This window comes from Gorilla gorilla, chromosome 6 (assembly GCF_029281585.2).
Source record: "Gorilla gorilla gorilla isolate KB3781 chromosome 6, NHGRI_mGorGor1-v2.1_pri, whole genome shotgun sequence".
Taxonomy (NCBI): domain Eukaryota; kingdom Metazoa; phylum Chordata; class Mammalia; order Primates; family Hominidae; genus Gorilla; species Gorilla gorilla.
The window spans coordinates 14929868-14953321 of NC_073230.2; the positions used below are offsets into that span (position 1 = coordinate 14929868).

Below are 23454 nucleotides of genomic sequence, written 5' to 3' on the forward strand. Positions count from 1 at the left end.
AAGATTTTCTCATATGTTTTATTCTAAAAGTTTTATAGTTTTTACATTTTATATTTAAATCTATGATCCATTTTGAGTTACTTTTTGTATAAGGTGTGAGACTTAAATTGAGGTTCATTTTTTGTGTTTGCACAGATAACCAATTGCGCCAGCACCATTTGTTAAAAAGACTATGTTTCCTCTATTGGATTGCTTTCACAATCTGTTGACTATACTTGTGTAGGTCTGAATCCAGGGTCTCTATTCTGTTCCACTGATCATATTTCTATAATTTGCCAATACCACACAGTCATTGTTACTGTACCTATATAATAAATCTTAAGACCAGAAAAGTTACTATAATTTCTCCAAGTGTATTCTTTTTCAAGTTTTTTAAAAGCTATTCTAGCTCTTTTGCCTTTCCATATTAATTTTAAAATAGCCCTGTCCAAGTCTAAACAAAATCTTGCTGGGGTATCAAAAACATTTGCACTAAACTTTTACATCAATTTGGGAAGAATTTCCATCTTTATGTTGTTGAGTCTTCTAATCTATAAACATGCCTCTAAATGTATTAAGTATTCTCTGATTTCTTTCATCCGTGTTTTGTAGTTTTATACAAGCCCTAAACATGTCTTATTAGATTTCTACCCAAGTATTTTTCTTTTTTAGCAATTAAAAATGGTGTTGTGCTTTTAATTTTAGTTTCTATGTGTTCATTACCAGTATACAGAAATTAAATAGATTTTGTATGTTGATATTGTACCCTGTGACCTTGCTGAACTCACTTGTTAATTCTAGGAGGTTTTCATATAGATTTCTTGGGGTTTTCTATGGAGGCCATCATATCATCTGCAAATAAGGATAGTTTTATTTATTGTTTTTATACCAATGCCTTATATTTCTTTTTCTTGTCTTATCGTGCTGGCTGGAACTTCCAATATGTTGAATAAGACTGATGAGAGCAGACATCTTTGTCTTGTTCCTGATCTTAGAGGGATGCATTCACTCTTTCACTATTACGCATAATGTTAGCTCTAGATTTCTCATAGAAATTGAGGAAGCTCCTCCTCTATTTATAGCTTTCTGAGAGTTTCTATGAGAGATTTATCAGCATTTATTAGGGTTTTGAGTTTTGTCAAATGCTTTTCTGTGTCTTTTGATGTGATCATGTGATCTTTCTTCTTTAGCCTATTAATATGGTGTATTCCATTGATTAATTTTCAATTATTAAGCCAGGCTTGCATCCACAGGATAAACCCCACTTAGTCATGCTGTATAATTCTTTTTATATATTGCTGAATTCTATTAGCTAGCATGTTGTTAAGAATTTTTATGTCTATATTCACAAGGGATATTGGTCTGTAGTTTTCTTCTTATGTATGTTTAGTATTTTGTTTTGGTATCAGGGGAAAACTGGCCTCATAAATTAAGTTGATAAATGTTTCTTCCTCTTCTATTGTCTGAAAAAGATAGGGAGACTTTACTGTATCCATAATGTTTTATGTTTTTTAAAGAAAATCTAAAGCAAGAGTAGTAAATGTACTAAGTATAATTGTCTACCTGGTGGAGGTTTACCAACTCATTCTCTATATTTTCCAATATGCTTAAAATATTTCATTATTTAAAAAAAAACATTTTAAGAACGACAATGAATAAGTGACACTCATTCTTAAGTTTAGTGCTGAGTTTGGAAGGTATAAATAATAGCAAAGCACAAAGTTCTTTGGAAAAAACAATCATCAATCTATATTTAAAAATTTTTTATGCGGGGCACAGTGGCTCAGGCTTGTAATCCCATTACTTTGGGAGGCAGAGGTGGGTTCATCACCTGAGGTCAGGAGTTCGAGACCAGCCTGGCCAATATGGTGAAACCCTGTCTCTACAAAAACTACAAAAATTAGCCAGGCATGGTGGCAGGCACCTGTAATCCCAGCTACTCGGGAGGCTGAGGCAGGAGAATCATGTGAACCTGGGAGGCAGAGGCTGCAGTGAGCCGAGATCATGCCTCTGCCCTCCAGCCTGGGCGACAGAGCAAGACTCTCCTAAAAAAATTAATTATGACTTATTTCTTTGACATTTTCAGAATATTTCCAGCTCTGAAAATCATAGACCTAAGGAGAACCCAATCTTTTAATTTTATAGAAGTTAAAATTTGAGACTTCGCTAAATTAAATACATCCACAAGTTCTTTGATATTCTTCATAAGCGGGCAAAATCTTTTTCTATTCCACTCGAATCTGAGCTGGTCCTGTACTTACTTTAGATGTCACAGAAATGATGCTGTATAATTTCTGAGGCTAAGCTTTACATGATGAGTGGTTTCTGCCTATTGGAACACTCCTGCTTGGATTCAAGCTGCCATGTTGTGAGGAAGCCCAAGCAACCACTGTAGCTGCCCATGTGGAGGAGAACTGAGGTATCTGGGCAACAACCCTAGCTAAGCTCCCAGACAACAACCTGCACCAAACTGCCAGCCATGTGAGGCCATTTTTAACATTCCAGCCATTTTAGCACTCCATCTGACTTCAAGTTATAAAGAACTCTCATGTCAACCCGCAAAATCATAAGAAATAACAAATTATTGTTTTAAGGCACTTAGTCCTGAGGAAGTCTGTCAAGCAGAAACACAAAACCAAAATAGAGACCAAAATAAGTTAGTGGTTTATCTTTAATGGTGCTATCCATTTAGTGGAAACTAAGACTAGATCACTGATCTCTAGATGATTAGTCCAGTGTATTTTTCTTCCATATGATGCTCTCTTTTTTGAATTAGTATGTTCAGACATTAGTGAAAAGCCTAAACCTAAATAATATGTTGCCATTTCACTCACAGAGTGCAGTAAGGAAGTGTATGTTTCTGTGAATATACACATGTGAGGAACTATGCAGTGCAAAGACAACTTCAAAGACTAGCTATCCACAATCAGTTGTTTTTATTTGTACCTAAGTGAGTCAGCTACTATTTTTCCCTAGGAGAATAATGATTACTTGAAAAGTTAACAAGCTTCATATACCAGAATAATCATATTTTATTCACTTCCTCTCCAAATGTCTTTTAGTAGAAATTTTTTTCTTCTCCAACAACAGTAAACTTCAAAGCTACATAAAAGAGATGCTGTGAATAACACAGGTATTATCTGTCTACCATTATCAATCCTAGCTTTAGAGCATACTCATGGATTAGATAATGAGCCAAGTCCTTATTCTCAATGATTTTTCTCATGGTTACAAAGAAATCCATTATAAAGTATAAACATTAGGCTTGAGTCCAGATCTTCCTAGAAAATTTTGACACATGAGAACTCTTTTCTTCTTGTTCAAGTTGATTGATCTTGTAAGAAGTTACAGTAAAAAAGAGTTGGTTGTAAACATCATATATATTTACACATATACATATATACATAGTTCTATTTCAAGTGTTGTGAAAAATAGCACTTGGATCTGGTTCTCGCATATTTATTTTCATTTGTTGCTCATAAAGATGCAAGGTGGTTGGGAGGCTGAGGTGGGTGAATCATCTCAGCTCAGGAGTTCGAGATGAGCCTGGCCAACATGGCAAAACACCGTCTCTACTAAAAATACAAAAAAAATTAGCTGGGCCTGGTGACGTGCACTTGTAGTCCCAGCTAATTGGAGGCTGAGCCAGGAGAATCACTTGCACCCAGGAGGTGGTGGTTGCAGTGAGCCGAGAACATGCCACTGCATTCCAGCCTGGGTAACAGTGAGATTCCGTCTCAAAAAAATAAATAAATAAAATAGATACAAGGTGGATTAATCTGACCATTTATTCTAAACAGAAAGAACAAGTAAAAACTATATTTGTCCTTTTCATTCCATCTAGAATTTTTGCTACTTACTGGCTGTCCAGGCTCACCAACTCCAATGGGTCCTGGAGCTCCCGGTCTTCCTTCTTGGCCTCTTTCTCCCTAAGAGAAAGAAATAATAGAATGAAAGCTTCAGATTTTAAATAAAGAATAAACATAGTGCAGAGTTCTCTCAAGATTTCAACAAGGATAAATAGTGAAACAGACAAAATGTTGGTTTTCATAAAGGTAAAAAACTCTAGAGGAAGAGAAATAGCACGAATTTAAGTGAACAAATTACCCTAAAATGTTTATTATCTCTTCTTGTCCAAATGTAATTCAGTATTTTCAGTTTTCACAAAATATTGTGTAAGAATTGGCAGGACAGACTGTGTGGCAATGCAGGTTGGTTACTGAGCTGACTAAGCTGACAATGTGTGTGCTGTGCCCTGCCCTCTTGCCACCATCCAGGAATGTCACCCCTTCCTTGTCCCCACTCTATCCTATTCATCTCTCCTTTAAGCTCTTTTCAGACTTCATCTCCTCCAGAAAACTTCTCCATAACTCTGCCAGCATAAACTCCACCTTTCCTGGAGTCTCAATGTGCTTATTGTTGAAATGCTATACATGGGGATATTCAATTACATTCAAAGTACACTGTTTTGTACTGCTTGCTATTTTAATCCTGCATCAAAGTCTTATTGTCACAACCACTTGGAAAAGCCATTCAAAATAGGCACTTCTGCTTTATTAATATGTCCTGCATAATGTACAGCCTCACAGGATGGACGTTCCTTCCTTCCCTTTCTAGTTCTCTACAAACCTCTCTGCCAACATTGACCTATTCATTGCCATGGCCCTTCTGGTTTCTGCCCCTTTATGCTTATTCAATGTGAACCATGGTTGTTGATGTGTTAAGTTGTTTCACTTCCCAATAACATATTTGCATGTGACTGTTTAAAGTCCATGAAAACAACAGAACTACATGTACCTTGGCAAAAGGGTGGGTATTTGGAGACAAGTAAGTTTTTCATTCCACCAAAATTAAAAAATATATTAATTATTCTTGTGGTAACTGCCCCTGACAAGCACATTTCTGTGTCCAAGCACATAAAATGAAGTAACTTCAGGAAGCCTCCTTGTGTCTATTGGATTTAGGCCAAATGGAGTTCAAATCATGGCTCCCCCAGGCCCTACAATAAATTCAACAGTCATCAGCGGGCAAAAAGACAAGTATATTTACCTTAATACCTTGCTGTCCAATTCCAGGAGCTCCTGGAGAACCATAAGGACCAGGAGGACCTGACTCACCCTGGAGGAAGAAATAGTGACATCAATTATATGTTAGGTCGACTCAATAGTATTGATTAAGCAGCTTTTAGATGTATGGTTTTGCAATAGGGGCCTTCAGAGCAACAACAAACCTGTACGTTGTGCCTGCCCTCAATTGTTTACAACTCATTTGGAAAGAAAACACAGACCCAAGATCAAATTATCCACTAGGCACAGTAGTCACAATATCTGGGTCCACAACACTTAGGAGCCTGCAAATATGTTCCAATTGTAATTTTTTGATTCAAAATAAAAATAAACATCATGACTATATAACAATGAATACAGCTTGCATTCATAAATATAATTTTTTAATGTTTTTATGGAGGAAGGGGCCCACAAAGTCAAGTGTTTTCAGGATCCATAAAAGGCATAACGCAGCCATCACTCATTCATTCACAAATCTTTAAGTGCTCTGGAAGACGTATTTTGTTTCCTCCCCTGTGGCTGTCCTTTCTCAGCTTTCCTTCCCTGCTGATAAACCCCCAATTGAGTTGGTCAGTGGGCAGCTGTTCTTTGCCCTCAGAGGTGTAGGATGAATGATCATTGGCCTAATGCAAGATGGGAATCTCCTTTCCCTTTGTCACTGATTCATCTCAGTTGGTCACATGGCTCAATTCTGACAAACGAGATGTGAAGGACCTTACTGGATGCAAAGGAGAAAACTGCCTCTGTCTCTTCTTTCCTACATAGAGATGTGATAACTATCTTGTAACTATAAGGCAGCAATCTCTAGGACAAAAGCCAGCAGCTGAAGAGGACTGGCTCCTGGATACCCTCAATGAGCAACTGATCCAGTCCTGGACTACCTGCCTTCAAATATTCTGTTTATTCAACAGCAAGAGTTCTTATGATTTAAGCCACTATTATTCAAGATTTCTGTTACTCAAAGCCAGAGCATTTTGAAATAATAATAGCCTATGATGTGGCAGGCCCATAATAGAATTCAGGCATTTTAGAACTAGATGCGACCATTGCACTCAAACCCCTACATTTCACAGGTGAGAAACCCAAGTCCCAGAGAGATTACCTGGCCAGCCCAAACTCACACCTGAATACCACTCACACAGTTACAGCTCTTTAGGTCTCTCGGGCTTTAAGCCCTGTGGCATGATGATAGGGGAAGGGGAGTGGCTACTGACTCCAATTACCCTTTTCATAATATTATTTTTTTCTGTTTATCAAAATAATATGTCTCGTTGTAGAAAATTGTCATATATTAAAAAGCATGCATGCAAAGAAAATTTTAAATTACCTATCTGTAACTATTAATACTATAAAATTTCGGTGTATTTCCTTCCAGTTTTTTACATTCACACACGTACCTTTAATTTATGCTAAGGAAGATTGCTGAACACTCTTATGTTTCAGCTAATGAATATTTGCTATTTAAAATTTCATTCAACCCAAAGATTTCTCTCTTCATGCTTTCACTAACCAACAGTAAAATGAAACAGGAAAGTGAAACAAGCCTTCTCTGAGATGAAGGGAGATAAAGAAGTTTTCAGAAATATTAAAGTCTCAATTCACCCCAGAAGCTTGTGATTTTGGAAGGGACACCTAATGACCAGAGCAATGTTCTGTGGATATAGTAAAGACATTGCTTTACTATAAGAAGTCTGTAACCGATGTGGTGGCTCATGCCTGTAATCCCAGCACTTTGGGAGGCCGAGGCAGGTGAATCACTTGAGGTCAGGAGTTCAAGACCAGCCTGGCCAACATGGTGAAACACTGTCTCTACTAAAAATACTAAAAAAAAAAAAAAAAATTAGCTGGGCCTGGTGGCATGTGCCTATAGTCCCAGCTACTCGGGAGGCTGAGGCAGGAGAATTGCTTGAACCTGGGAGGTATTGGTTGCAGTGAGCCAAGGTCACGCCACCACACTCCAGCTTTAGCAACAGAGCGAGACTCCGTCTGTTTAAAAAAAAAAAAAAAAAAAAAAAGTCTGTTGACTTTGACCAATTGCGAAAGAGAACCAGAAGGGCTAAGAAGGGTCAGAGTCAAACCAGCTCCCCAGAAGACATGCCCAGGCTCAGGGTGATTTAAAACAAAGGAATCCTGCCTCAAAATGAGTCATCCACATTTATGATCCTTTGATATTTAAGTGGATTGAATTCAAAAGTACTTACTGTGCATCCTGTTGAGTACAAGTCAGTCTGGCAAATATTTTTTCCCTTAAACTCCTAAGGTTGTACTTGTTTTTCTATATTGATTAAGTTTTCTGAGCAGCCAGTTGACTGACATTCTCATTTTACATGTTTTTAGCTGTGGAATTTATATATACATGTCACATAATATATATAACATTATATATACCTGTTATATAATATATATAACATTATATATATTATATATAACACATATATAATATATATTATATATATAATAATATTATATAAAATATATATTATATATATAATATATAATATATATAATATATGTTATATATACAACATTATATATAATATATATAATGTTATATATATTATATAACATTAATATAGAATATATATATAATACCATTAAAAATACAATAATAATATCTACCCACTGCTGAATTTGTCTGGCTAAAAAAAATACAATAATAACAATACAAGGCCCTAAATTCACTTATTCTATTCATTTTTTATCCCTTCTATATGTAGCATTGGTTCTGTAATGGGTCAGAAGGCATCTAAATTATATATTTGGTAGAGAATTTGAGGATTTTTTGAGTAGTGGAAGTTCTGCCCTACTTGATACTTATCTGATGTTTGATCAGAAACAAACCAAGAGCCCAGGTTGGTGACAAGAAATTGGTTTGCTCATTACCTTGAAATGTATGGATCAGGAGAAGCAAGAGTAGAAGCAGCTCTCTTACCTTGAGCCCATGAAATCCCTTTAGCCTTAGTCAAGTACCAAGAGCAGCTAAGCAATATCTTAATATTGCTTTACAAGGCAGTTGCAGGGATCTGAAGATTACAGAGGGATTGCTCTCCTTTACCTGAACACAGCCCCTTAGCAATGTAGCTTCACATTTCACTTGCTTAAATTTATTTCTCGGGAGCCTGGTATCTCAAGGTAGGATCCACAAAACAGTATTGGCCTATAGCTCATGTTTATTCCCTTCCAATTTCCCCTTTTTCTTTCCTACAGAGATTCCTGAGGTAGTAAAGAAAGTGGTCCTGACTCTAAAATATGCTGTCTGGGTAAAAACAAAACAGGGAGGGAAGAGTCAGCACTCTAGTCAGAATAGCCCTGGTAAGACGGCAGGCATGATTCCTTTCCTGTTAATATTCCTACCCCAGCCCTTAGCAACACACACACACACACACACACACACACACACAAAGAGAGAGAGATGGCATGCCCAAAAAATTGCATGCCCACAGTAATTATTTCTCTACTTTACTTTCATTTGCCATCAGAGCCATTTACCAACAGGCAAGTACAACAAAGAGGTCTGGGTTAAAATGAGTAGCCCCAGAAAGAATATGTTTCTCATTACCTCCATGTGAGTGTGAATGTGAGTGTGAGCATGTGTGGAGGCAGCAAAAAGTTTAGGTAAACCACCTCTGTCCTTTTCAGAAATTAAGAACACCCATACTATGGGCTTCAAGAGGACAGGAAGCCAATGTTTAATAAAACCTGCTATTTATCAGCACTGCCCAGACATGTTATATACATTATCTCATTTAATCTTCTAACAATCATAGGAAATAGATTTTGGAGTTTGGGCTTTTTTTTCAAACTCCGTTCCTCAAATGATTCTTCTGTCTTGGCCTCCCAAAATGCTGGGATTACAGGTGTAAGCCACCACACCTAGCCCTTCATGCATGGAGTCACAGGGAAAAAAACATGGCTTTGAATCATTTGGTCTTGTAGAACCTTGGTTCTATCATTTACTAACAATTTTAGCTTTTGCAAGATCTCCATATGCAAAATGAGGATAATTATATCTGCCTTGTAGCATTGTTGAGAGGATTCAAGATATTGTCTGCAAAACATCTAAGTCATAACCAGTCACGCAGCACCTGTTTAATATGTATAGATTTAATTGTTATTCACCAGACCTTTTTTGAGCACCAAACTAATAGTAGGTAAATAACAATTTATGTCTATAATTGAATATCAGGTTACCTAATTACAGACATAAATCAGATTGCACCTGCACTTTGCAGAAGCTTACAATCTGGCTGGAGAGACAAATCAATATAAAATAAAATACAAGCATGTGAATTAGCATAATAAAGATATTAACAGAATACATAAGACTCTGAGGCAGAAATGTTTAATTCCACCTTAAGGAATTGGGAAAGTTTCATATAGCAGAGGAGATGTTTGATCCAAACAAAGAAGTAGGAATCATAGCTAATCTGATGGAAAAGAAAAGAAACAAAAGTTACAGAAGAAGAAAGGGTATGAGGCTTAAAATGATGTTAAATATTCTAGAGACAGTCAGCAGCCCGTGAGCCCAACAGGCCGGAAACAAGGTGACACTAGGGCCACTGTCTGGAGCAGCATGGTCCAATGCAAGTAGACAGCGAGCCACATGTGTAATTTTAAATTCTCTACTAGCCACATTAAGAAATAAAAAAACAGGTAAATTATAATTAATAAATTTTACTTAATAAATACAAAATATTATCATTTTGACATGTAATCAATACTTTTTAAAGTATTAATTATTTTTTTACCATCTTTTAATGCTGAGTCTTTGAAATCTGATGTGTATCTTATACTTACAGCACATCTCAATTTGGACCAGCCACATTTCAAATGCCCAGTAGACACATGTGGCTACCTTATTGGGCAGTGTGGTTTAGAGTGATTAATGAGGTTGAAGGCTCAGGTCAGTAGCATGAACAGTACCAACATTTAAGTCAGGTGGGAGTGGAAGAATACAAAGATGTCTTGCGGGGAGTTGGGGAAAAAGAGAATTTCAAAGAGACTCATCATTTCCAAAGATAAATTGTCATCTTTCACTCCCCAATATAGTCATCTTCCAGCCCTTCCCACCTCAGGGAAGGGCACCAGAATCCCTCCTGTGTGAAACGGGAACCTAGGGGTCATTCATGACACCTCCCACTCCCTCTGCCACCATATGCAACGCATCCCAACACCTATCAGTATGCCTCCTAAATATCTCTCAAATCCATCCACTTCAGTCCTCTAGCACGCGTCTCCAGTCTACAGCAAACTGATAATACCTCTTGTTCAGAGTACAACAAAGCCCTTAGTACTCTACTTGCACCCACTCTAGCATGCTCCAATTTATTCCCTCCATTGCTGCAGAGCAATTTTTTAATTTTAATTTTAATCTGAGTAAAACCTTCTGAGGCCTTTCCCAAAGACAGAGCTCCTTACAAGGCCCTGCCTCTCCAATCCATCTGTCATCAGTCACCTCTTTACTCCCCACCCCAGCAACGTTGGCTTTTGTTGAATTCCTTGTACTTGCCTTGCTCCTCCTGCCACAGGATCTTTGCACAGTCTATTCTGTCTGTCTGGGATGCTCTTACCTTTCTCTTTCATAGTAATTCTTACCCTTCAGATCTTATTTTAAGCAGCATGGCTTCAAGAAGGGTTTTTCTGATAAGATGAAATCACTATTTTAGTATTGATAGCACTGTTTTCCTTTTTTTTCTGAGCATTCATTACAAGTTGCAACTTTGCATTTAATGTTCTCCATCTCCTCCCCACTAGACTGTGGGGATGATGCATATGATTTTGTTCAGCTTTGCATTCTCAGTGTTTAGCTCATTCCTATCATTCACTCAATCATCCATGCACCGGACATTTACTGAGCATTGACTAGGGAGCAGGGGCTCTGCTAGCTGTGGGAGGTGAACAAAACTGGAAAGCTGTTCTGGGCTGAGGAGCTGTGGGTCTAGAAACGCTCCTCTGCGGTTCCCTGTGGTTCGCTTAGGTTTTCAACTAGGAGCAACTGTATATAAATTACGTGATGATATCAAGTACCTATTACACAATTTCTCCTACCAATTCACCCAGACACAATTCATCTTTTTTTTAGCTGAAAGAGTAATGAAACCACAATGAAGAGGAAAATTCAGCTGAGAAAACCAACTAACACTCCGTATCCCTGGCACTGATTCCAACCAAAAGCAAATCCTTCATTTCTCTAAGATAATACATAACAAATGGTTATCCAAGACTGAATTATTTGAGGACAGAACTTTACACTTTTTTCTGATAATACAATTATGAACAATTTTATCATATTTTCTTAACATTACAAAGATGTTTTAGCAACTTTTAAAAATCATTTCCCAGATATGTATGGCACCAACTTTAATATTTTAAGTTTTATTGCAAATATTCTAATACTTTCCAAATGGAAGAAAATGATGGATGAACATTTTGTAGGTGCAGAATGGTTCAAGTATGGCCAGGATACATTCTCAGCTGAAACTCAGTGAAGTGATGACTGTATACAGAGACTTGGGAGAAAGGTCAAGAAAGCCTCCTTTTGGAAAGAGAGGAAGGAAGGAAGGGAGGGAGGGAGGGAAGAAGGAAGAAAGGAAGGAAGGAAGGAAGGAAGGAAGGAAGGAAGGAAAGAAAGAAGGATCAATATTTATCAAGTACTTGTTAAATCAAGCTCCATTTTCAGCACCAAGTTTCTCATTTCAGAGGAAGTGTTGTGTTATAAAAGGCTTGTTTTTAGAAAATTTACCAGAATAAACTTGGTCTACATTAGTATAAAGACAGTTGTCAAAATACTTAACTACTTAATTAAAATTACCAACACATATGGCACTTACTATGCAAGAAGTGCTGCTCTATGTGACTGGCATGTATTAACTCATTTAATCCTTACCACAGCTCTAAGAAGTAGCTACTGTTATTAACTTACTGCATGGATGAAAAGATTGAGTCATAGGGAGGTAAAGTAACTTGCCCAAATCATAGAGCCAATAAAATATAGGACTGGGTTTGAAACCCAGCAGTTTGAGGTTAAACCCAAATCTTAATCACTATGCCAAACGGCCTCTTGAAACTTTTTAATTCTTCTTTTAAAGTATTTCAAAAATTGTATGACTGCAGACTAAATTCATATCTTTATTACAGGATGAAAAATACAAAAGTCATATAATTACAATCTACTTATAACTGAAAATCCATCATATGAAGACAAAGCATCTCTAAAATAAAATATAAGCCAAGAGGAAATATAATTTATCCAAGCTGATGCACATGCTATTTCAGGTACATAAAGTCTACTTGGTTGTCACTTAATGTAAAAGTAATGTAAACTATAACTTGCAATACTGTGATCACACAAGGTAAATCTACATATAAACTGGTAAGTGAACTGTACTGAGTTTGGAACCACTATTATGTCAAATCTCCAACTAAAATCTTTTTTGAATACCAGCTATTTAGGTAAGAGAGAAAGTCCAGTCCATATACTCTACCTACTTGTGCTTTCTAAAGCAGAAAAAGACTCCATAATAACAATGAATTGGTGAAGAATATAATAAAAATTATATTGAACCACATTTTAGTAACTCTTAACTCACCTTCTAGAATGCTATTAGGTTTAACCACATGAAATTGACAATCATTGATCATGTTTGGCCTACAAACATGGCAATTCATGTGTTTCAACTAATAGGAAAGTCATACTTCATTATATGTAACAAAATCTAAGAAAATGCAAGTCATTTTCTCTAAAAGGAAGGACCAGTCAGCAGCCCATTAGGAGAGCTTTTGAGAATCGCAGCTCTAGAAGACACTGTTTAGAATCCTCCAGCACAAAATGAGTTGCTGGTAAAAATTCAGGGTGGACATGCTCCATTAACCTAAAAACAAGGCCACTAATTTATGAGAGCAGATGGGTGCATATGACAGTGTGATAATGTTTCTTAAAAACTTACCCTTGGAGGCTGGGAGGAGGGAAACATGGGGAGTTACTGGTTAATGGGTACAGAGTTTATGTTGAGACAATGAAAAAGTTTTGGGTATAGATACTGGTGATGGTTATACAACATTGTGAATGTATTTAATACCACTGAATTGCATACTTATAGATGGTTCAAATAATAAATATTATGTTATTATATATTTTACCACAATAAAAACACCCTTGGAATACAATTAATTTTCTCTGTTGCAAACTTGCTATTGCAACTTACTTGAAATAAATAAGGACATTGATGTAATTACAAAGAAAACATTCTGACATCCCTCTGAAGACACTGCAGTGGCTGATTCTGTTCCACATTAGTGCCCCCTTTGACTATGCATGCAGGTTAAACTCAGCCACTTTGTGGGAAATGTTGGCAGCATTTTCAGTTCCTTGGTCCATCAGAGCTTTTACCTGACAATCTACACACACGCACACACACACACACACACAGAGTATATATACCCCATCTGCTGAGAACCACATGCATCAGCAATTTGGGAATAGAAATCATCTACCTTGAAGCTATTGGCTGACATCCCACATGTTCTGGCAGCCACTTCAAGTTGTCACTATCAGTTGTCTCATGTCAAACGAGTTAATAAGCTCATTTAGAGTCTTGGTGGGCAGATGTGCATGTAGGTCAAAGCCTTTTCTACAGCAAGAATTGCTGGATTACTAATGATTCTTTCCCTTTAATTAGGCCCAGAACAGAAATAGCATTCAGACTTTGACATCTTTGAAGGAAAAACATTCACATCGTTTGGCAGCTTGGCTATGAGTCTTCATTTAACAGTTATTTATAATTAAAATTATAAAAGGATTCTTCCTATACACTGAGCAGTCACAACCCTTGTTCAAAGTTGTTGTCTTGCCAGAAGAACCAGAAAGCAAATTACTGTTTTTGGACAACTAGAAAAGCTGACATGTTCAAGTACCCTATACTTAAAATAGTTTACATGAAGCCAAAAATACAATCATTCTGTTAAGAGAATTGTGAACTTAAAACAGTTTTTTGTTTGATTAATTATTCTTTACCAAGAAATGTAGGTGTCTACATGTTTTCACTTGATTTACTTCACTTCAAGTGATAAATTATAAGGAATTATATCCTGTTACAAATCATGACTTTTTAAGTGGTTGAAAGCAACATCATGATGTTAGGAAATTGTTAGGTTTTTGACTTATATAAGAACTGAAATATATCTACACAAGATGCTTGTTTGAGGACAAAGTTTAAAATTCTTTATAGTTGTTCATATTTGTGATGTTGAACTACTTCCAACCCATAACTGGAAACATTAGTTATGTTTAGTAGGTTGACCTAGCTACTAAGCTAATTTTGAGCCAAACTAAGTACTTAAATAATGACCAAAACAATAATGTATTTTTAAAACTACTAAATCTTCATTAGTGATTTCTATTCTAATGAAAATACTGGTATAGAAAATGTAAGACTCTAAGTTGTATACAAGAAACTGTAAAAAATAAAAATTAAACCCCAAGTCTTCATGCCACTTTTAGAAGAAAGTAGAAGTAACATATTGGATTGTTTAATGCACAGGAAGCTTTTGATGGGGTATGTCAACACTGTCCTGTTTGTCTTTATTACCCAACTATGTTAGAAGAATGGTCAATGTTCCTGACTGTTACATCCTTCTCTCTGGTTTTCTCCACAACTCATTGCCATCTCCTTGACCCTTCTACTGAAATTATTCTTTTGAATCTTCCCAATGACCTCAATATTGCCAAATTAAGTTACCACATAGGCAACTGCCCACATAACCTGTCTTCAGTATGATACTGTTGACCACTCATGCCATTTAAAACCTTTTATTCACTCATTCATTCAAGAAATACTTGTTGGTTCATGTAACTGTGTGTGAATTAGTGTGCAAAGCAGAATTTTTGAATCTCCCAGATAGTGGTGTTCCTGACCCATTGTTCCCAAATCTTCTGATTTAGACTTTTCAAAAATAGTGATAGACCTGCTCATATCTGTCCAGTTCTTCTGCCAATGGTTCCTATCTGAAAGAAGACTAGGAACATTTAACGGTATAATACATGGAAGCTCAAAGGACAGAAACTTGATTAGCACACTTCCAGCTCCCAGAAGTATCCACACATGCATTCCTAATATCATATCTGAAAGGAAGACAGCCAGCCCTCTTACCAAAACCCTTTTTCATAGAACACTTTGAAGAAAACAGGATGTTGTGTAGGGATGTTTAGCATGCTTACAGTTTTAAGTTCAGGGTCTGTACATCTAGCTCTTGTTTACTTAATCTCCTCATTAGTATATCACTAACCTGAAAATATATCCTTTGCTTGGGAACCTCAGAAACTGGGATGGAAGCTTGAAAAAGTAGGATTCAGAAAAGTAGGGTATCCAAAAACTGTGGTGTGGTGCAAACTTCAGGGTGAACTAAATGTATCATGTACTACCCTCATCACCCTCACTGCAATGAATTCCTCTTCAAACATGGTTGTAGTTCATTCACTAATAGTAGGTCTTTTGTCCATTTTGGATGAATGTTTGTGTCATTTACCCTGACCATATCCATTTATTAAACTGGGCCAATCTAGTGCTATTTCTCTATGGATTTTCTTAATATCTCAGAAGTTTAAATTGAACATAAAGTAAGACCAAGTCTCATAGGTAAAAGAATGCTAAGTTTCTTACACTTGACTGTACAGCAAGAAGAAAACACTTAGGACAAATATCCTGCAGGAATATTATGAACGTCCTAGAGTAGAACAATGGAAGGAGTTAGGAGAAGGGAGGCAATTCATTTTTTAAGATAAATATATAATACTGCAGTATTTTTTAACTGTTTGAGGATTAGCATATGGTACTTTCCCTTGGGAAAAAACATGAGGGATATCTCCTTGTGCCCTTTCGGCCTTGAAGCTCTAATGCTGGGATACTTCGAAATGTCACCAGCTGCTTCCTGCACACGCCACTGTGCAGTCCCTCCTCCTAAGGCACAAAGAGAGTCTTGGAAAGAGTGGATTTGCATGAGATTTGAGAAGGAAATGCCCTTCAGAAATAACCTCAGAAAGACATCAAGAAAATGGCAAAAATTACCTAATATAGGCTGGGCAAACCCAGTGTTCCACTGTGTTGATTTATTCAAAATTAGTTTTGGTAACTTGTCCTCTGTGACTTGAAAGGCCTACCAATCATAAGCCATTCTTCCTAGTAATTAAAGGCCTTTTTCAAGGGTCACATGTGATTGCAACCTGAGCCACCATGACAGCCCCATGGAAGGCAGCAGCGTTGGGTTTTTAGGGGTTCAGTCTTTCCTCAGAGCATAGCGCTATCTCCTGAGTCACAATTTCAGTTTGGTCTCAGGGATAAGGCTTCTTGGGCACTTGTATGATTACAATTCTAACTGATTTCAGAGACTATTGAGATGTTCCGTTTTTTTTCTTTTGAGACAGAGTCTCGCTCTGTCACCCCAGCAGGAGTGCAGTGGTGCAATTTTGGCTCACAGCAACCTCTGCCTCCCGGGTTCAGGCAACTCTCTGCCTCAGCCTCCAGAGTAGCTGGGATCACAGGCGCCCACCACCACGCCCGGCTAATTTTTGTGCTTTTAGTAGAGATGGGGTTTCACCATCTTGGCCAGGCTGGTCTTGAGTCTTGAACTCCTGACCTCGTGATCCACCTACCTCGGCCTCCCAAAGTGCTGGGATTACAGGCGTGAGCCACTGCGCCTGGCTGAGATGTTCTTATGAATGCCACAAGATGACCTTCGTGTGTGGTAGAGGATGAGGTGGACTCTGAGCTAAGGCTTCTTTCTGAGAAACATCTATGTTTTGTTGCTAAGGCAACAAAGTCATTCAGGGCAGACTAGGAGCTACTTTACATGTGGAAAGTATTATTGACAGAAATAATTTGTGAAAATGGGCCAGGAGCACATTTTTTCCTGACTTAACACATGCATTTTTTTCCTTTTGTTCTTTGGCCACCTTTTCTGAAAACCCTTCAATGAAGAAAAGCCAATCCCTAAAGCAACAGAAAGTGAGTGTAATTCAAGAGAAAGACCATTTGTAAATTCATAGACATAGGCGGGCCCCATCTAGAACCTCTCATGGAATCTTTGCAAATGTTGCAAGTTTAAAGGTTTCTATTTTAAGGTCTTATATGAAATATAATATTTGAAAATGCACAATTAGCATTACTGTTGTCTTTCTCCCAAGATATTCCCTTCCTTTTTCCTGCACTTTCAGATGAAGATTAAAAGCCAGGAGAAATGCACCTTTCAACAAACTGTTGTCCCTAGCCAGAGTCCACTAGAAGGGAAGACAGATAGAACTTCCACACTGTCAAAAAGAAATGCATTTATTTCAGGCCAGATATTCAGGAAATTCAGCAAATTTTCCTAAAGGGATAAATATAATATGGTAGATAAGAGCAGACTTGTGGGTTTCAACACTCAGTCTGTCCCTTACTAGCTCGGTAGACTTGGACCCATTGCTTAAACTCTTTGTGCCTTAGTAGACTAATCTGTACAATGGAAATAAGAATAGATCATGTCTCAAAAGGTGGTATTAGTATTAAATGAGCATTTAAAACTTTACCTATACATAATAAATATACAATAAATAAATGTTAGGTACTGTAGAAGTTTCAAAATAAATAATCTTCCTTGTGCCCATTAGAGAATACAGAATTACTGAATTTTAGAGGGTTTCTTTGCACAAATGGCAAAAGCAGCTTCTTTTAAAATTGTCTAATAAAATGATAATGGATAAAAATAAATGTCACTATAAAATATTATTTCCAGATTGAGGAACAAAAATAGCTTATTATGTCTTCAAAGTATAGTACATTCTGGGAGGCAAGATGAAATCATTCCCTGAAAACTGACTTTTATGACAGTACACTAATAAGTGTATAAAATGAAAAAAATAGCTAATGACCAATATGACATGAATCTCCAGCTAACAGATCCAAAGAGCAGTAGGAATTATATAGAAGTTAGTAATAGTGTCAAAGTAAGAGTCCAGACCTTAAACCAGAACTATGACTAGAAAGAAAAGGGGGAACTCATGCCCACTTCATAGACTCCGAGCGATCCCCAACATTATCTAGAAATTGACAGCTTTTCGATTGGCAGTGAACTTTGTGCTTAAAACTTAAGTGGCAATTTTATGTCGTGTATATTTTACAAAAGAGAGGCCCTTGGGAAATTGATGAAGTGCTCAAATGCTTTTGGAAAAATGACTCCTTTTATGATTATGCTGAAAAAGTCAACCACAAAGTGCTATTATGTCAGAAAAATTATAACCAACCCCCCCAAAACATACTTGATGCATTATTAAAACTTAATGCACTGCTGAAATTAAAGGCTAAATTTTATTGAAATATGTTTTTAACCCTAAGTGATAACACTATTAGACAGAAAGAGTTGAGCCAGGTATGGTGGCTCACACTTGTAGTCTCAACTCTTTGGGAGGCCAAGGCAGGAGGATCCATTGAGGCCAGGCATTCCAGACTCAACTGGGCAACAAAGCGAGAGCCCATCTCTACAAAAAAAAAATTTATAATTTAGCCAGGCACAGTGGTATGTGCCTCTAGTCCTAGCTATTTTGGAGGCTGAGGCAGGAGAATCGCTTGAGCCCAGGAATTCAAGTTGCAGTTGGTTATGATCATGCCACTGTACTCCAGCTGGGGGAACAGAGCAACATCCTATCTCTAAAAAAGAGAGAGAGAAGAAGAAGAAGAAAAGGAGGAGGAGGAACACCTTTTTATGGACCATTCCCTACCATACCACCACAACTGCCAGCCACGACCTGCATCACCCAAAGCTGCAGGCACTATTTCCAGGCCAGCACCACCTCAGTGCCCTCCACAGATGATGGGACCTCACTGGGACTCTGCCTCAGGCAAGCCATTTGATCTCCAGGCTTTATTTCTCATTTCCAAAATGAAAATGCTAAGCCAGTATGATCTCTAACATCCCTAGTGGCTCAAACATTCTATAATTCCATCGCTACTGCAAACCCCAGCTCTGATCCCTGACTGTAAGCCTCTTTCTCACAAACATGAAAATTATCATCTTAGGTAATCAAAGAATTCTAAAAATTGTGTGGTCTGTCAAAATATATATTTTTTTCTTACTGTAGGATTGTACCTGTAGCCAATGCAATTTTATCAAAACTTCTGCTCATCAGTATTCAACAAGGCCATTTCTTTCCCCAGAGAGAATTAATCATAGGCAAGAAGTGAAAAAGACAGTTTCCCCAGTTGAAGCCTAAGCACATGCCTGCTGAGAAGCCCATTCTATTTTAATTTGCCAATTGAAAGTGGCCTGGTAAATCACACGCTGTCATTATCTCATTAAAAATATTATACTGTCACTCGCTTTCCTCTCTCTCAAGTAGCCCAACTGCTCCCTACAACTTCAGTTTAATATCACCCTTAAAAAGCTGGCTTTCTTTAGGGTCAGTTGAGGATGGCATCTTCTGCTTTTATTACTGCCATAAATTCCATACCACTCAAATCACTAAGTCGACACCATTTACTGGATATTTACTATATCCATGAAATTTACTAAACTTTGAGAAGAGTTAAAAAGGAACTAAACAGCTTGTTTTAGCAAATTAATGGTCACTATCATTGGAAAAGAGAGCCTTATAACCAGGCCTTTAAAGATCCCTCCCATCTGCATCTTTTTGTTCTGCGTGGCTTGTATTCAACCCCTCCCTATTTGTCTTGGCTGGTTATCTGTGGACTGATACTACAAGCATGGTGCTGATGGTTGAGATTTCCCTGTAATTAAAAAAAAGCTTGATTTCTGTTGGTACAACAATTGTAAATTTCCTTCCCCTATAAAGTGTATATTGAGGTGGCATTACATTTGAGAAATAGAGTGGTTTGAATTGTGTCACTTGTTATTGCTTTTTGGTTTCTAATGAGCCATAAAATAAATAAAAGTCAGGAGTAAGAAGGAAACACAGCAAAGATTCTAGATAATGGCTAGATATTGTCTAGATAATGGATAGATATTGTTAACTATAAAGTTAACAATACCCCTCTTTGAATAATATAATAATAAATGATAAAGGTATGCTGCTAACTTCCTGAATGCACTAGGACTTAATTCTCTGTATACATCTGCAGGTTATTATGCATTTCCAAAGGTACTTCCTCAAAGAATCCATTGACTTTTACCTAATAAAACATACGTTACCATAGTGCACTAGGGGAAGTGCACTCTGCCTGTCTTTAATCAAAGGGTAAGATTACCTTATTGCCTTGAAACCCCTTTGGGCCGGGGTCTCCTGGAGGTCCACTAATTCCCTGCTCCAGGATGAAAACCAAGAATTAGTTCTGTGTACAAAAGGCCAGCAGGAATGAATCATTCTTTAGGGTCCCTAGAGATCCTGGCGTTCGAAGTTAGACTGTGCAACTCAGAGCTAAATTTAAATCACATTCAATCGAGAAGTGGGATGAGATAAAATTTCTTGTGTCAAATAAGTAGCTTCTAAAATAGCACTTATGCTAAGAGCAAACATTTAATTAACGAGATGTTTGTTTACTAAACCTGTGTTTCCAACGTTATTCCAACGTTCTTGACTCCTTTTAAAAAATATTTTGCCAGTTAAGTATCTTCTTTTTTAAAATATCTAAGGCATATGTAACTGACGTTAGAGCTTCCAATGAACCTGTGATAACCAGAATTACTGCCTGGCTCTGACATTTCCAGGCTAAAGCAAAGAAGTTAGTGGTTAACTAGATGGTGTCTAGGAAATTCTGGGTAAAATTATAATTTTCTGTAGGCTTTTTGAAATACTGAAATTAACTCCTCACACAGAGCACCATTATAACTTTAGAAGAGATAAGTTCCTAGGCTAGGAAAAGATTCAAATTATTTTCTGAAATCTATGGATGTCTAACTTAAATGCCTTAGAGAATCAGTCCATATTATAGAACATTATCTGTAGTTATAGAACAATAAAAATATACTGTGATTTAGATAAAATGCATAACTTTTCCAACTACATTATAGTAGCAGTGCAAAAATAGTTACATCCTGCTGTTAACCACTTTGACTTTCCATCTTTCCAGACTCTTAATTTTTTAACTTCATCCCCTAAGCTACTCACTAATACTTGCCTGTTGGTACCTAACTTTAGGGAGTCTTAGTTAAGTTAATGAAAACATTAGGGAAGTTGTTTCCAAAATTTATTGCACATTGTAATCTTCTGGGTATCTTAAACAATATTAATGCCTGGCTTCAATCCCCAGACATTCTGATTTAATTGGCAGAGGGTGCAAGTGGGCAAGGGGATGGTTTAAAAACTCCCCAGGTGATTCTAATCTAAACTTACATTTGGTTTTAACCCCCTTACCTGAATTCCTCTGGGTCCCTTTGGTCCATATGGCCCTGGGGATCCCTGTGGAATAAAATTGAAAATAAGTCTCTCTAAATATACATCTTCAACGTGCAGTGATTTTAGGTAGGAGGGAAGGAAATGTGTTCTCGGTAATTGCCATCTTCCCTGGTTATCTTAACATCAAAGGCAATAAACTGAAATAATCCTAATTAACAAGCCAAGGGGTAGGAGTGTCAAACTTTCCTTCAGTAAACAATCTCCACGAAAATACAATTTTAGATGTAAGTCCGTTGCCTACATATTGACATTTTGGTCATTTTGGTTACAGTTAAGAAATTACTTTATAAGATTCCTTAGAGGGCTATAAACTTATTGGAATATTATTTCCTTCCGACAGGGTAATGTCAGTTAAATTAACAATGTAGTGCATTTCCATGCTATCTAGATCACTCTTTTGCTCATCTTCAAAACATTGAACTTGGCAAAACACTGTTTATATTCAATACTCTTCTAACAGAAAATATTTCATTCAGTCCCATAACCAGGAAACCCTTTAAAATTTATTTTGTGAGGGAAAACATAGTCTACTTTTATTTCCCCAGATTTCCACTTTTCTTTTTTTGCTTATCAAAGTATAACCTGTTAACAATTGACACACTTTGACAATTATAGAAACATATAAATAAACAATTTGAAAAATCACACAGAAGCAAATGCTGTTAACATTTTAGGCACATTTTCGTCCAGTTTTATTCGCAGTAGATTCCTCTTCAAATAATGTGATCAAAGTGTATGTCTGATTTTGTGTCCTACCTATTTGGCCTTACACTGTATCAAAAATATTTTTCCGGCCAGGCGTGGTGGCTCACGCCTGTAATCCCAGCATTTTGGGAGGCTGAGGCGGGCGGATCACGAGGTCAGGAGATGAAGACCATCCTGGCTAACACAGTGAAACCCCGTCTCTACTAAAAATACAAAAAATTAGCCGGGCGTGGTGGCGGGCGCCTGTAGTCCCAGCTACTCGGGAGGCTGAGGCAGAAGAATAGCGTGAACCCGGGAGGCGGAGCTTGCAGTGAGCTGAGATCGCGCCACTGCACTCCAGCCTGGGCGACAGAGCAGGACTCTGTCTCAAAAAAGAAAAAAAAAATTTCCTTTTTCCATGTCATTAAAAACTCATAGCAAACAGGTAATAGTCAAGAATAGGGAACTACCATAATTTATGTACTCATTTCCCTAGCTTTGACCTAATATTATAATGAACATCTTTATGTATAAATCTCTGCCCAACTTCTGATTCACTCCTAAGAATAGTCTACTAGAAGAGGATGATGGAAGCAGAGACCATAAGCACATTTAAGGCTCACTGGCTGTCCTTTGTCTCTCATGCCATATATAGAAATAAAGAGAGAGAAACTTCCTCCATAAAGTTTGTTTGTTAATCATTTCCACTACCTGAGTATGAGAGAGTGTATCCTCATCTTATGGGCTCCCCATCAACAATTAGTAGTATACATTACTTCACTGTTTGCTAATTTGATAGGTGATATAATACTTTTGTACGTTTGGTTTTGGTTGTTGGAGGTGGTGGTGGTGTTGTTGTTGTTGTTGTTGTTTGAGACAGGGTTTTGCTCTGTTGCCCAGGCTGGAGTAGCTCACTGCAGCCTCTATCTCCCAGGCTCAAGCAATCCTCCCACCTCAGCCTCCCTAGTTGCCCACGCTGGTGATATAATACCTTATTGTTTTGTTTTGTTTTTGAGATGGAGTCTTACTCTGTCCCCCAGGCTGGAGTGCAATGGCACAATCTCGGCTCACTGCAACCTCTGCCTCCCGGGTTCAAGCAATTCTCCTGCTCCAGCCTCCCGAGTAGCTGAAATTACAGGTGTGCACCACCATGCCCGGCTAATTTTTGTATTTTTAGTAGAGATGGGATTTCACCTTGTTAGCCAGGCTTGTCTCAAACTCCTGACCTCTGATGACCTGCCCACCTTGGCCTCCAAAAGTGTTGAGATTACAGGCATAAGCCACCACGCCCAGCCTATTTTGTTTTTTTTGAGACAGGGTTTCGCTCTGTTACCCAAACTGGAGTAC

The 23454-nt window shown here is 37.5% G+C and overlaps 1 protein-coding gene across 1 annotated transcript in view; it reads right to left on the reverse strand.

The window, feature by feature from the left end:
• Window positions 1-23454, reverse strand: part of COL28A1 (collagen type XXVIII alpha 1 chain) — a 173206-nt gene that overhangs the window by 123078 nt on the left and 26674 nt on the right. The window contains exons 10-13 of the mRNA XM_019030589.4: window positions 21382-21426; window positions 20276-20329; window positions 5029-5097; window positions 3840-3908 (exon numbers count right to left, since the gene is read on the reverse strand). Of these exons, the coding sequence (XP_018886134.3) occupies window positions 3840-3908; window positions 5029-5097; window positions 20276-20329; window positions 21382-21426 (237 nt within the window). The remainder of the gene's footprint in view (window positions 1-3839; window positions 3909-5028; window positions 5098-20275; window positions 20330-21381; window positions 21427-23454) is intronic.